The 13,134-nt window shown below is 60.0% G+C and overlaps 1 protein-coding gene across 2 annotated transcripts; it reads left to right on the top strand.

Annotated features, from left to right (window-relative positions):
- The first annotated feature begins 1,706 nt into the window (after positions 1 to 1,706).
- Positions 1,707 to 11,839, top strand: FDXR (ferredoxin reductase). 2 transcript variants are annotated; one of them, XM_084492010.1, is made up of 12 exons: positions 1,707 to 1,751; positions 3,553 to 3,650; positions 4,349 to 4,444; positions 5,783 to 5,905; positions 6,431 to 6,544; positions 7,036 to 7,137; positions 8,210 to 8,317; positions 8,541 to 8,625; positions 9,248 to 9,441; positions 9,698 to 9,869; positions 10,336 to 10,509; positions 11,211 to 11,839. In XM_084492010.1, the coding sequence occupies exons 1-12, from the start codon at positions 1,712 to 1,714 to the stop codon at positions 11,339 to 11,341; spliced, it is 1,437 nt and encodes a 478-aa protein (XP_084348136.1). In that variant the 5' UTR covers positions 1,707 to 1,711; the 3' UTR covers positions 11,342 to 11,839. The 2 variants fall into 2 exon arrangements, with proteins under 2 accessions (XP_084348136.1, XP_084348137.1); XM_084492011.1 differs by lacking the exon at positions 1,707 to 1,751 and adding an exon at positions 2,754 to 2,796.
- Positions 11,840 to 13,134: the final 1,295 nt, after the last annotated feature.

The following is a 13,134-nucleotide window of genomic DNA, read 5'->3' as shown; positions in this document are numbered from 1 at the left end:
ATTCCCTGTTCAGCCGGGGCTGGACTCATCCTGCTGGGCCGCTGCCAGGGGGGAGGATGCTGGCACTGCCTTTCCCCTTGGTTTTGTTATCTCGACCCTGCAAGCCCAATAACAAAGTTCAGCCCAGTGAGGGTGAGTGAAGCAGAGAAGGCAACTGGTCAAACTGGGACCAGCACAAGAGGTGGCACCAACCCTGGGCTGTGTCAAGCTGTCCCCGGATCCAATCCTGTGGGGCAGAAATAGGATTTCCCGGGGGATGCTGGCACCCTGGAGCAGCCCCTCTGCTGGTGCTGGGGTCACCGTGTCCTCTCCTGTGCGGTTTTATCGATCCAGAACATTGTGAAACAGCCAAAGGGCAAAAATCCCGGAGTGTGCATTTTGTGAGGTCGGAGGGGGGGAGGCTCTGGGGGTGGCAGAGCCAGGTTTTGCTGCGTGTGCCAAAATAATGGGGTGAGTGAGTGCTCCCTGAGTGGTGGTTTTGGTTCAGATGGGGTCATTTTGGCATCAAGTGGGCCTCTGAGCTTTTCAGCCCCCTTGGCAGGGAGCAGGGTGGGCAGAAAATGCTCGTTCTCCTCCCTGATGCAAGGAGGGGTGTACTAAAAGGTTTTTAAGCATTGCTGGGAGCACCAGCCCTGCGCACAGTGGGTTTTGGGGGATCTGTTTTCATGCAGTGCCATCTAATGGCAAACTCTGAGGGCCTTCATCCAGCAGGAGGTGCCTGGTTTGGGAAATGTACCTCTCAATATGCCTGTATTCGCCATCAGCAGTGGCAGCTCGGGTAGAGGTTGACGAAGCAAACTCATTGCTTCTGCCTAAAAGGGAGGTTTCTGGGGAGCTGTGCTCAGAGCCCCCTGGCTTTCTGCCTGGAGTGACTCCCCTTGCTCTGGGTTTTAACATCTTTAACATAAGATTATAACATTTTATAATGCTGACATTGGGATTAAACCACCGGCCTTGCCCCTCTGGCAGTGCACTGGGGGCTGTGCCCCGCTAATTTTGGGGCACTGGAGTGCAAGCACGGGCCTTAAAGCTGCTGGAAACACCGCTCCTTGCTGCAGGCACAGAGTCTGAAGGCTGTGAGAGAAGACACGGGGGGGGGTTTATCACCTTTATTAAAGCCAGGGTGGGGCTGCAGAGTCCCCTCAGCCCCCAGTGCTTTAAGATGCCCCCTTGGTGCCTGCCCCCTTGGCACCCCTCCTGCCTCTGCCCAGCCCCTGGAGCCCGTTGCCCTGCCCTGTGAGGGCCCTGACATGCAGTAATGGGGGATGAAATGCAATAAAAGGGGCTTTATCCCTATTTTAATTGTTTTTAAGCGGGGACCACCCGGGAGGATGGAGCTGGGAGCCTCCAGCACCAGCCCCTCGCCACCCCTGCGGGTTGCTGCAGTGCAGGAGGATAGTTTAAGGACCATTCTCTGGGCTCGCTTCCCCCAGGAGTCCTTTGCAATAAAACGCTCTGGGCATTAATTAACCCAGCGCAATTAAAGCCCAGGCACTGATGGGCTCACGCCCCCCACCGGGTACCGTGGAGGACTGGCCCATAGAGAGCGCCGGCCAGAGCGGCCCCCGCACGGCCCCTCCCTCCCCGCCTCTCTATGGTCTCCTGCCCGCTTCCTGCTCCGGGTGGCCGCGGGGGCGGGGTTATGCAAATCGAGGGGCTGTTCTGCCTCCTGATTGGGCGGCGGGGAGGAGGGGCGGTGGCGGCGGCCGGGATGGGGCCGGGAGGCGCGTGCTGGAGGGGCGGCGGGGCCGGTGAGGGGGGGGGGGGGCGCTCCCGGGGCCGGTCCCGGTCCCGGTTCCCCGATCCGATTCCGGTCCCCGATCCCGGTCCTGGTCCAGGACCCGGTCTACGATCCCGGTTCCCGATCTCGATCCCGATACTGGTCTCGATCCCGGTCCCGGTCCTTGATCCCGGTCCTAATCCCGTTCCTAATCCTAATCCCGGTCCCCGATGCGCAGTCCCGGTCCCAGTCCCGATCCTGATCCCCGATCCCGGTCCCCAGTCTCCGATCCCGGTCCCGGTCCCGGTCCCCGATCCCGATACTGGTCCCCGGTCCCGGTCCCAGGTCCTTGATCCCGGTCCTAATCCCAATCCCGGTCCCCGATCCGCGATCCCGGTCCCAGTCCCGGTCCTGATCCCTGATCCCGGTCCCGGTCCGCTATCCAGGTCCCGGTCCCAGATCCCGATCCCTATACTGGTCTCGATTCCAGTTGGGGTCCCTGGTCCCGGTCCTGATCCCGATCCCGGTCCCCAACCCCGATCCTGATCCCCAATACCGGTCTCCAATCCCCGATCCCGGTCCCAGGTCCTGATCCCAGTCCTAATCCCAATCCCAGTCCCCAGTCCTGATCCGCGATCCCGGTCCCAGTCCCGATCCTGATCCCTGATCCCGTTCCCGGTCCGCGATACAGGTCCCGGCCCCCGATCCCAATCCCGGTCCTGGTCCCCGATCCCGATCCCAGTCCCCGATCCCAATCCCCATCCACGGTCCCGGTCCCTGATCCCAATCCCGATCCCAGTCCCGATCCCGGTTCCCGGTCCCGGTCCCGGTGCTGAGCACCCCCGGGGTCTCACAGCGGGTCCCCGTCCCCCCCCTGCCCGCCCCGTGTCCGGGGGTCCCGGTGCTGTGCTCGGTGCTGGGCGGCCCCGGCCGGAGCTCCGCCCGCTGCCACCGGGGGGTGGGGGCCGGGGGGTGGGGGCCGGGGGGGGGCCCGGTATAACTGGGGGGAGCGCCCCGAGGCGTCCTGCAGCCCCCCGGGGAGGCCATGGCTGGGGTGGGGGGAGCTGCACGGCTCGGTGGGTGCTGGGGGGGGCTCGGAGGGGTTGGTGGGTGGGTGATGGAGGGGCTCAGAGGGGTGCTGGGGGGGCTTGTGGGGGTCTGAGGGCTCCATGGGGTGCTGGGGGGCTCAGGAGGGTGCTGGGGGGGCTCAATGGGGTGCTAGGGTGGCTTCATGGGGTGCTAGGGTGGCTTCGAGGGGTACTGAGGGGGCTCAGAGGGGTGCTGGGGGGCTCAGGAGAGTGCTGAGGGGCCTCAGCAGGGTGCTGGGGGTCTCAGTGGGGTGCTAGGGTGGCTTGATGAGGTGCTGGGGGACCTCAGGTGGGTGCTGGGGGGCCTCAGAGGGGTGCTGAGGGGGCTCAGAGGGGTGCTGGGGGGCGCAATGGGGTGCTGGGGTGCTGAGGGGGGCTCAGAGGGATGCTGGGGGGCTCAGAGGGGTTGGTGGAGGGTGCTGGGCAGGCTCAGAGGGGTGCTGGGGGGCCTCAGCAGGGTGCTGAGGGGGGCTCAGAAGGGTGCTAGGGTGGCTTGATGGGGTGCTGGGGGGCTCAATGGGGTGCTAGGGTGGCTTGATGGGGTGCTGGGGGGCCTCAGAGGGGTGCTGAGGGGGCTCAGAGGGGTGCTGGGGGGCCCGATGGGGTTCAGGGGTGCTGGTGAGGGTCTTGGGGAGTGCTGGGGGGCCTGGGGTGAGCTGGTGGGGGGGTTTGGGGGGGGTCAGTGGGACTGGCAGCTCGCACGGGATCACGTCATCACGTCTCCGGGGTCCTTCTCCCCTCCAGGTGCCCGCCGGTGGCTGTCCTCGCGCGCCCCGGCCCCCCGGGTGTGCGTGGTGGGCAGCGGCCCCGCGGGGTTCTACACGGCTCAGCACCTCCTCAAGGTACCGGGGCGCGGGATGGGGCTCGGGGTGCTGCTGGGCTGGGGTCTGCCCCCCGAGCGAGGCCTCTCTCGGTGCTTCCAGGGGTCTGGGGAATGGTTTGGGGGGGCTCCTCGCCGCAGGTGTTGGTGCTGCGGCTGATTTCTGATAGGAAACGAGACTGAACGAGGAACGAGGTCTGAGCAGAGGCAGCTTAACCCTGCTGTAAAGCACACCACGATGTCTCTGCTCCCTGCTGGAAAATGGCCCTTGCTGAGCCTCAGGGACGAATTTCAGGGCTGCCTAATCTCCGGGCAGAGGCAGGCTCCAGTTAAAAGATAACAAAGCCCTTGCAGCAAAACATCTGTCTGAAGCTCCGGCCCCACCCTGGGGTCACCCAGCGCGGTGGGTGAGGGTGCTGAGCTCGGTGCCTCCTGCCCAGCACAGGGATCCCCCCCCCGGGACCCTGCTTAGCCCCCCAGTCAGCGTGGCAGGGGGGCTGTGGGGTGGGAGATGGGACAGAGCCTCCACAAGAGGTGGGTGATGATGGCTGGGGCCATATCCTGCACTGCACCCATAGGGTTTGGGCTGGCAGGAGCAGGTACGGCGTGGCCCCATATGTGACGGGACCCTGTGGGATGCGGTGCGTGTCCCTCCCGAGGTGCTGGGCTCACGGGGCCTCTCTGTCCCCGTTCCTTCACGGTGGTTTTGCTCCCCTGCAGCACCACGACCTGGTACAAGTGGACATCTACGAGAAGCTGCCTGTTCCCTTCGGGCTCGTGCGGTTTGGTGTGGCTCCGGACCACCCCGAAGTGAAGGTCGGTGCTGGTTTCCTCCCCTTGCTGCTACTTTTGGTGATGATGATGACGGTGGGTGCAGGCCAGGCGGTCGGTGTCCTTCACAGCGTGCTTTGGGCAGGATCCCTCAATGTTACCATCTCCTTGTCCTTGCTGAGGCCCAGCGAGGCCGCGCCGTGCTAGGGAACCTCTGGCTTCAGGGCTTTAAACGCTGGGTCAGAAAGACAGCGTCCAGTGCTCCAGGACAGACTCCCCGCGCTGTTCAGGCTGGCCCAAACAACAACAAAACTCAGATAATTTGCTTCCAGGACGCTTTATGCTCTCCTGCAGCTGCTGCAGCACCAGCACAGCCTGTTCCTCTCACGCTCTGGTTTGTCTGTGCTCGGCCTGTACCCATTAAGGGAGATTGGGAAGAAGGATCTGCTGGTGGGGCGGTGGAGTTCAGCTGTAGGTGCACACCTGAGCAGGGAGAAGTTTAAAAATAAAAAGGAAAAGAGCTCTTTTAAATCAGCCCTTTGCCTTTGCCTCGCAGTGGGTGGGAGCTGTACGCAGAGCTGGCTGCTGTGCCTGGGCTGGGGCCGAGGTGGTTGCAGGGGGGGAGCACAGGAGATGCAGGCAGCAATATCTTGGGGTGGTTTCCCCGTTTAATCCCTGGAGATCGCCTGGTGATAGACCAAAATGCCTGCCTCCCTTTGGTCTGAAAGACCAAAGTAGCTGTGTATGGGTTTGGGGCAGCTTTCCCGTTATGGTGTGTGCATCCTGTTATCAGACTGGGTCTGGCTGTACCTGCAGGGAGATCAGGGGGTGTGCTGCATAAAAGCTGCAGTTTCTCAGGAGAAAAGGCTTCAGGTGCTGTCCTACCTCGTGTCCTCGCTTGGTGCAGTGGGTTTCAGGACAGCTTGAACTGCGAGGCTGGCAGAGGGCGTCTGGCAGGCAGCACCCTGCATGGAGGGGGCTGTTTGGCAGGGCTCCCTTCTGAGCTGCACCTCGGGGATGGAGTTTTTTCCTCCAGCAGCCTTTACTCAGAGAGGTGAAGGTATTAAAACGCTCCCAGCATTATTAATTATTACTTTTTTTAATTTTAAGGTGTTTTTTTTTAATACCTTCCACCAGGTGGGTGCGAAACACGGGTCTTCCTTTCCACCAGGGGCTGTGGAAACCGTGCCAAGTCTGTGCTCATCTCACGGGGAATTATCTGCGGCTGCTGATGGATAAAATTCCCAGAATAACCGAGCCGGAGAGGGGGAGAAATATTTCAAGGCTGGAGAGGGGGGTAGGGGGGGAACAGGAACGGGGTCAGCGGCAGGCCTTGGCCCCGGCGGTGGCGTGAGCGCGGCGCTGCCTGTTTGTTCCCCGCAGAACGTGACCAAGACATTCGGGCAGACGGTGCGCTCGGAGCGCTGCAAATACTACGGGAACGTCACCGTGGGCAGGGACGTGACGGTGGCGGAGCTGCAGCAGGCCTACCACGCTGTGGTGCTGGTGCGTGGGGGCGCCCGGCTGTGGGGGCTGGTTCCATACACCGTGGGGAAGGGATGCGCGGTTCTTCCCCCTGGGATCTTGGGAAGGGTCTTTGCCTCGGTGAGGTGTTTCTGGGTGTTATTTCCAGGGTCTGCTCAGCCTTAGGATGGCTTGGTAGCCATCAAATGTTCTGAGAGTTGTCCAAAGGCTTGCAGAAAGCATGTGGGGTATGGCATCGGGTGCAGGCCTCTCGGGCAGCTCTTGGGGAACCCCTTCCCTGTGACGGCCAGCATCTGCCGTGCCTGGTTCAGCCTGGCATGGATCTGTCCCCGTCTGTGGCCTCAGCTTGTAATGTCCTGCGTAGGCCTGAGGAGGTCAGCTTTGGTTCTGGGCTCGGTACCTGGAGGAGGAAGCTCCAGGGCCATGTTCAACCCCTCCACTGAGTATCCAAGCCCTTAGGAAGGGTGGGCAGTTGTGTAGATTTGTGTTTTTTAGCATCAAACCCTGCCTGTGACAGCCTCTCTGACTATGTCTGCTTGTTCCTAGAGTTACGGTGCCGAAGACAACCGGACTCTGGGGATCCCAGGGGAGAACCTCCCCGGGGTTTACTCAGCCCGAGCCTTTGTGGGCTGGTACAACGGGCTGCCGGAGAACCGGGACGTGAGTACAACCCTTCGTTTCCCTGACCTTCCTTCCCGTCCTGCCTCCCAGTGCTGACATCCAGCTCCAGATTAAGTCCTGAAACGCCTGCAATTGGAAAAGATTAGCAGGGACCACGTTAAATCCTTCTTAGATGGTAGAAATGTGAGCAATTTGCACATCAGTGAGAGCGGATTAGCTGGCTCCGTGGGTTGGCAGCACATTTTGGCCGGGCCAGATGGGGGCCTGGGGAGTATTTTTGGCTGACCTGCCAAAATTTGCCCCGCTCACAAGGATGGTGCTTGGGAGAGGGGGGGCAGGCATTGACTGCAGCACCTCGAAGTGATTTTGTCCACTCAGGGGGGAGGCTGGTGTGGAGTTACCCCGTCTGCATCACCTCTGTCAGCAGAAAGAGAGGCAGAAGGGGGTTGAGGTGGTAGGTGCGGGTCCAAGGGGGTGGAATCTGTGTGCTGGGTGAATTTGCTCACGGATGGGCGTTTCTCTCCCTGTAGCTGAAGCCTGACCTGAGCTGCGAGACGGCGCTGATCCTGGGCCATGGCAACGTGGCGCTGGACATCGCCCGCATCCTCCTTTCCCCACTGGATCTCCTCAAGGTGAGTCCTGGGTCAGTGCTCCGTGCTGTGAAGGCAGAGGGCAGCCCAGAATTGCTCCCTGCTGGGTGTGTGGTGGCTTCCACGGGTTTCAGCAAAGTCTGAGAGGAGGGAGATCTGCCTCTGCTGAGAGTATGCTTTCTGGGCCCTCTTGGTCTGTGGGCTCCTTCACCAGGGAAAGCCCCACAGGCTGTAGGGTACAAACAAAACCACGAGGCTATTCCGGTACCTAAAAAATTTAGCTTTATCCCTTCATCTCCTATGGGAGGCAAAGGAGGAGCTGCTCTCTCTTTTCCAGACTAGAAGCTTCTCCATTTAATTTTTTTTTTTCCTGTTGTAGCTGAGGACAGCAGGCTGGCTCCTGCTGGTAGCACTGGGCACTCTGGTTGCTCTGTGTTGGTCCAAGCTGGTGGATCTCCCCTCCCGCTGTCCTAGTCCCCTGTAGGCAGCTGGGGACTGGTGTGCTCCAGCTGCTCCATGCAGCTGCTGCCCCAAATGTCAGCAGCATGGGCTCTCCCTCCTGGAGAGCTGCCATGAGGTTGGTTACAGCTGTGTGACAACTTCTGATATTAACGTCTACATGAAAAAAAAAAAATAAAAATAAAAATTGGAGGCTCTGGCAACCAGCAGTAATACTTGTGGCCACGCTTGGGGCAAGCAGGCAGAGACTTGAGCTGTGGGTTTCTAGTGGGTTCCACCCAAGTGCCTCTATATCCTGAGAAGGGAAAGGACCAAACGTCTGCAGGCAACCTCAAAATAAAGAGCACTGGAAGGCTTTGCCCTGTCTGCCCCACGACTGACCTGCCTGGGGCAGATGGCCTGGACCCATCTCACGAGGTGTTGGCTCCTTACCTCTAGCACGGTATGGCCTCAGATAGGACTTCCAGTGATGAGGGACTAGCTGTGCAAATAGCTCCGTGCAAAGGCAGATGATGTGTTTTCTGCCCTTGCACAGGCTCTCCGCATGTGCAGCCTGCTTTTCTGCGGCTGTTTTTCACCTTCAGAGGCTGTGCCTTCCCCCAGTCCCTCCAGATCTGCCCTCATCCCACTCCTGTCGCGTGTCTGTGTCTTGCAGAAGACAGACATCACTGAGTGCTCCTTGGCAGCTCTTGCCTGCAGCAAGGTGAAGCGCGTGTGGCTGGCAGGGAGAAGGGGACCTCTTCAAGTTGCTTTCACCATCAAGGTGAGGCTGGAGGGCGATGTTTTTCCCAGCACCAGACCCCAGGCTGCCCTTGCCCTGCGGGGAGAGGCGCTCTGTCCACGGCTGTGTGAACCTAGCTGTCCTAGCTCCTGCAGCCGTTTGCTCCTGGTCCAAACGTGCTTGGGGAAGGCAGCCTGGGGCTGTTGGGTGGCAGCTCCGTGCTGGAGGTGACGTCTCCCTGCATCTTCCTGCCTGCAATTCCCAGGAGCTGCGGGAGATGATAAACCTGCCTGGCACCCAGCCTGTCCTCAACCCTGCCGACTTCACAGGCCTTGAAAATGCTGTTAAAGGTGAGGAAAGTGTTGTGCCCCTCTGGACATGGCCTCGCCTTGACAGACAAGCACCCAGGAGTGCTCTGCAGGTGCTCAGAAGGCACATCAGAGAAACCCTGTGCTTAATGCCTGGCGTGTCAAAGCCAGGTGGCCGCGGTGCGGCTTGTCCTCAGGGTGACAGGAGGCCACAGAGAGGAGGCAGCAGCCTGTTTCTGTCTGTGCAGCCGCACTGCTGCTTGGGGATGTAACTGCTGTCTGAATGATGAGGCAGGAGGTTTGGGACGGCTGAGAGAGCCTTGCAGGAGAGATCCCAAGGCTGCTGATTTAAAAGCTTCCTGCAGAGCTAGAAGGAAAACACCGAGTTCAGGGGTGTCCGGAGACTGGCTGTCCTCCACAGGCTGCTGCCTCCGAGCGCCAGCAGGACAGCTAAATTGCAGGCTTTGATTCCTGTGTCCCACTGGCCTCAAACCTCAGGAGCTCTCCTGGTCACTCCATTTGTCATCTCAAAGGCGCTGGACTCCCTTTTGCATGCCAGGCTCCAAACGGACACTCACGTAGCACCGAAAACCGCCTCCATGTCACACCACACCCCGAGGGGCTTTCGCTGACGGTCTTGCCCTGACGCTCTCTTTCTTCCTAGACATCCCCAGGCCCAGGAAGCGCCTGACGGAGCTGATGATCAAAACAGCCCTGCAGAAGCCTGGGGAGATGGCAGCGCAGGCAGCAGCCCCCCGGCAGTGGGGCCTGAAGTTCCAGCGCAGCCCCCAGGAGGTGCTGCCCACCGCCGACGGGACGCGGGTGAGGGGCGTCCGCATGGCCCTGACCCGCCTGGAGGTACGACCCTAGCAGGGCTGGGGCTGGGGCAGGACACTGTCGCATCCCCTGCGGCCGCTGGCAGTTATCTGTAAGGTGGCTTTGTGTCCTCTGACATCGTGGAGAGGCTGAGAGCTTCCCCAAGAGCCTGCCAGGCCCGCCACCGAGAGCCTTTCCCTTTCTAAAGGGAGCTCTGGCCACGCTGCTGCTGCAGGAGGGCTTTTAGTACCCGGAGGATTAAGGATAGAAATTAGCAGCCTCTTCTTCTCTCTCTCAGGGCTCGGGTGAGTCTGCCAAAGCCGTCCCCACTGGAGACGTGGAGGAGCTGGAGTGCGGGCTGGTGCTCAGCAGCATCGGCTACCGGAGCCTGCCCCTGGACCCAGCAGTGCCCTTCGACAGCCAGCGAGGCATTATCCCCAACAGCATGGGCAGAGTGGAAGGTGCCCCGGGTCTGTATCTGCAGGGACACCTCTGGGGTGTGCGTTGGGCTTTGGGGGCTTTGGGGGGGGGGAGCTCTGCTCGCCAGGGGCACTGACACAAGGCAGTCACGCTCCTCCACTGCTGGGAACTGGGGAAATCAGCTGCCTCTGTCAGATTTTAAGACCTGTCCCAGTCTCGGCTAGCATTAGGGACATCAAGTTTTCAGCAGACAGCGCTGAAGGACGTGTTTGTTTTATTGGGCCTTGGAGCCTTGTTACTGAAGCGACACAGCCCATTTGGCTGCTCGGTGCTGGTCTGGAGGCACGCAAATTCCTGACAGCACCATCAAAGGGCTCTGTCCCCGAAGCAGGGGCAGATTCTTCCACTGCCTGCAGCTTGCTGTGACCTCCAAAGCTGGGACAGGGTGAGAACCTACATCCAGGAGGGTCCGTGGCCACGTGCAGGACTGAGCCTGGCTGCTGTGTGCCCACACAGGTCTGTACTGCAGCGGCTGGGTGAAGAGAGGCCCCACAGGCGTGATCATCACCACCATGAATGACAGCTTTGACACTGCCCAGTCTGTGCTGGAGGATCTCCGGGGAGGCGTGCTGGATGTATCTGTCTCCAGAGAAGGCTTTGCGGCTGTGGGGAGCATCCTGAGCAGCCGAGGTGAGTGAGGATGTGCGTGGGCATCTGTAGCAGCTGGCCCAACACGTGATGCAGGCAAAATCTGCGTGTCCTGGGGCACTGAGTCCCACGGGCTGCTTTTGGGAGCAAACCAAGGAAATGTGTTGTGCTGCTGTTCCACTGCTCCGAAATGCAGGGAGAGCAGGACCTGAATTTTCTCAAAATCAGTGTCATTGCTAAGGTTAATGACCGCTTTCTGGGAAAGGGCCATTAAAAGCAGCACGGACCTGGGTAAAACGTCACTGTCAGTGGCACAGACAGCGAGCTATTGCTCTGGAATGGTTTTCCTAGCAATCCTTCCAGGCAAATTGGGGAAAAGATTAAAATGCCCAAGAGAGTCATTTGCTGCTGCTTGTGTTTAAAAGCATTCAATTAAAGTGTGTGTTTACCTCTTCACTGTCTGAGTTGGAACAGGGAGCTGCAAGTGTTTTGTCCCCTAAGGTGGTGCTGCGCTCGCCGCTGTTACGGCTTGCAAAGGTCTGACTAATCAGATTTGACTGGAACCCGCAATCTCTCTCCTCATGGTGCTAGGAATTATTATTCCTGTGCGCTGCCGAAGTCTGACGCCGTGTCGGAAAGGGGCAGGGTCTGCTTGCATGTCAGCTCCCTGCTAGCGGGGAGGTGAGGCTGTGCTCCTGTGCGCTGGGTTGACTTCTCCCTCCTCTCTCTCGCCGTCACCCCAGGGGTCCATCCTGTTTCCTTCTCGGACTGGGAGAAGATAGACGCTGCCGAAGTGGCGAGAGGAAAAGCTGCTGGCAAACCCCGGGAGAAGATAGTGGATCCTCAGGAGATGCTGCAGCTGATCGGTCACTAAAGCAGCAGGGGTGGGAACGCGGCACTGGTCTGCCCGGTACCATCCTGGGGTGACCCCAGCGGGTCCTGGGCAGGACCTGGGGGCGCAGAGCTTGTGCTGGGGGGGCTGGTGGCCGGTCTGGGGGTGAGCCCAGATGGTGACACTCGAGGCTCTCCAGTAACAGCGCACTCTGCGGTCCTGAAGTGACTCAAAACAACCGAGGCTGTGGGCTGGCCCCGCACCTCCGCAGCCTGGCAGCAATTCCTGTGCTGATTCCTGCTCCTTCCAGCCAGAGGGAATCGCCCCGGGCAGGTGAGGGAGGTGTGCGTGTGGCAGGAGCCTCGGCCACACGCTTTCCCTGTGGCAAGTGACAGAGAAACTTCCCCGCGTCTCGCCGCCTCCCCTTGAAGTCTCAAGCCAAACGGCGTCGCTGCCTTGTCACTCGTGCCTGAGCAGGCTATTTCTAATAATAATTGTTTTTAAATAAACCCTTCCAGGGAAGCCAAGTCGGCCCTGCCACTTGAGTCTGCTTTGTCCGTGACTGCCTTCCCCTCGCGAGCAGCCAGCCGAGTGCCGCGGCTCTGCTCTCGGTGTCCCCAGGCGAGCCAGCTCCCTGAGCGCCGGGAGGGAGCATTTGCTGCCGGCCTGTTGGGAGCCCCAAACAAACAGACACGGGCATTAATTCCCTTTCTGCCTCCCATGATTAAACCCCAACGGAGCGGGATAACAAGCGTGTGATGGTCCTGTTCCGGACCACGAGGGCAGCGTGTGCTGGGACCTGCCTGCACCGAACCGTGCGAGCACTGCCTCGCTCCGTGCACTTCAGTCGCTGGTGCTGGGTGGGTTTTTGGTTCTTTATTAGGATTTTTTTCTTTTCCTAGTATGTCTCGGGGCTTATTAAATGCTTCTTTTAGCCCAAATTGACCGTGGTGACGGTGTCAGGTCTTAAGCCAGATTACAAGCCGTGAGCCGTAATCCCCTCTTTATCTGCCGGGCAGGGGCCAGGTCAGCGTGGCCCCCTCCCCTCGCCTCCCTGCCACCCACGCTGCCACTGTCCCCGGCCCGCTGCCATCGCCTCCAAGCCTGGAACCGCTCCTGGCTCTGACCTGTGGCAGTAGTGACAGTGGCTGTGCCTCGGGGCTGGGCTTCAGAAGCAGAGAGATGGAGGCAGGGGGGAAATCAAGCCGGGGCACCCAGCAGGGCTTTGTCTCAGCTCCACGCTGAGCTGTGATCACCTCCGAGCTCTCTCTGGGGGTTGAGCTCCTACCCCCGGCACTGTACACCCGCCTAGGTCCCAGCCTAGCAAGGAAAATCAGTGGCTTTTTCTTTTTTTTTTTCCCTTCCTTTTCTATTTAAACCTCATTTGCAAGCTCATTAAGAAACTCAGGAAATGTGGTGCTGGGAGCTCGTATGCAAACGAGCAATAAAGCCTTTGTCGAACAGCTGCTGGTGTGATGTGGCTCTGGTTACGTCTCAGGGCTGATGCCGTCCTAATGCCGAGCTCCAGCAGATTACATCAGCTCTGGGGCCGGAGGAAAAAGCGCTTCAGGAAGGGGGCTGTGGAGGGGCTGGGGGAGCAGAAATGTGGAGCTGAAGGGGTTGTGGCTGCCTCAAAGCCCCAGGAAGCGCTGGGCTGGCTCTTCCCTGGGGTTTTCTTCCCCACAGCCCTGGATGTCGATGTCAGGGTGCTTCTGTAGCCCTGCTCCAGGTCACGGTGCTTGCTCCGAGCACGGCAAAGGGCTGTTCCCCAGCAGGTGATGCTTCAGGGTAGGTTTGGGGCTGTGACGACAGATTAAAGGGTGCGTGCCTTTCTT

This window comes from Aythya ferina (assembly GCF_964211825.1).
Source record: "Aythya ferina genome assembly, chromosome: 18".
Taxonomy (NCBI): Eukaryota; Metazoa; Chordata; class Aves; order Anseriformes; family Anatidae; genus Aythya; species Aythya ferina.
The sequence above is the reverse complement of the archived record's forward strand: the minus strand, read 5'-3'. Positions and strand labels throughout refer to the sequence as shown.

Coding starts and splice junctions, on each gene's coding strand:
- FDXR (XM_084492010.1), top strand. CDS start 1,712: ATGGGGCCGGGAGGCGCGTGCTGGAGGGGCGGCGGGGCCG. Junction 1,752..3,552: donor CTGGAGGGGCGGCGGGGCCG/GTGAGGGGGGGG, acceptor TCTCCCCTCCAG/GTGCCCGCCGGTGGCTGTCC. Junction 6,545..7,035: donor GGCTGCCGGAGAACCGGGAC/GTGAGTACAACC, acceptor CTCTCCCTGTAG/CTGAAGCCTGACCTGAGCTG.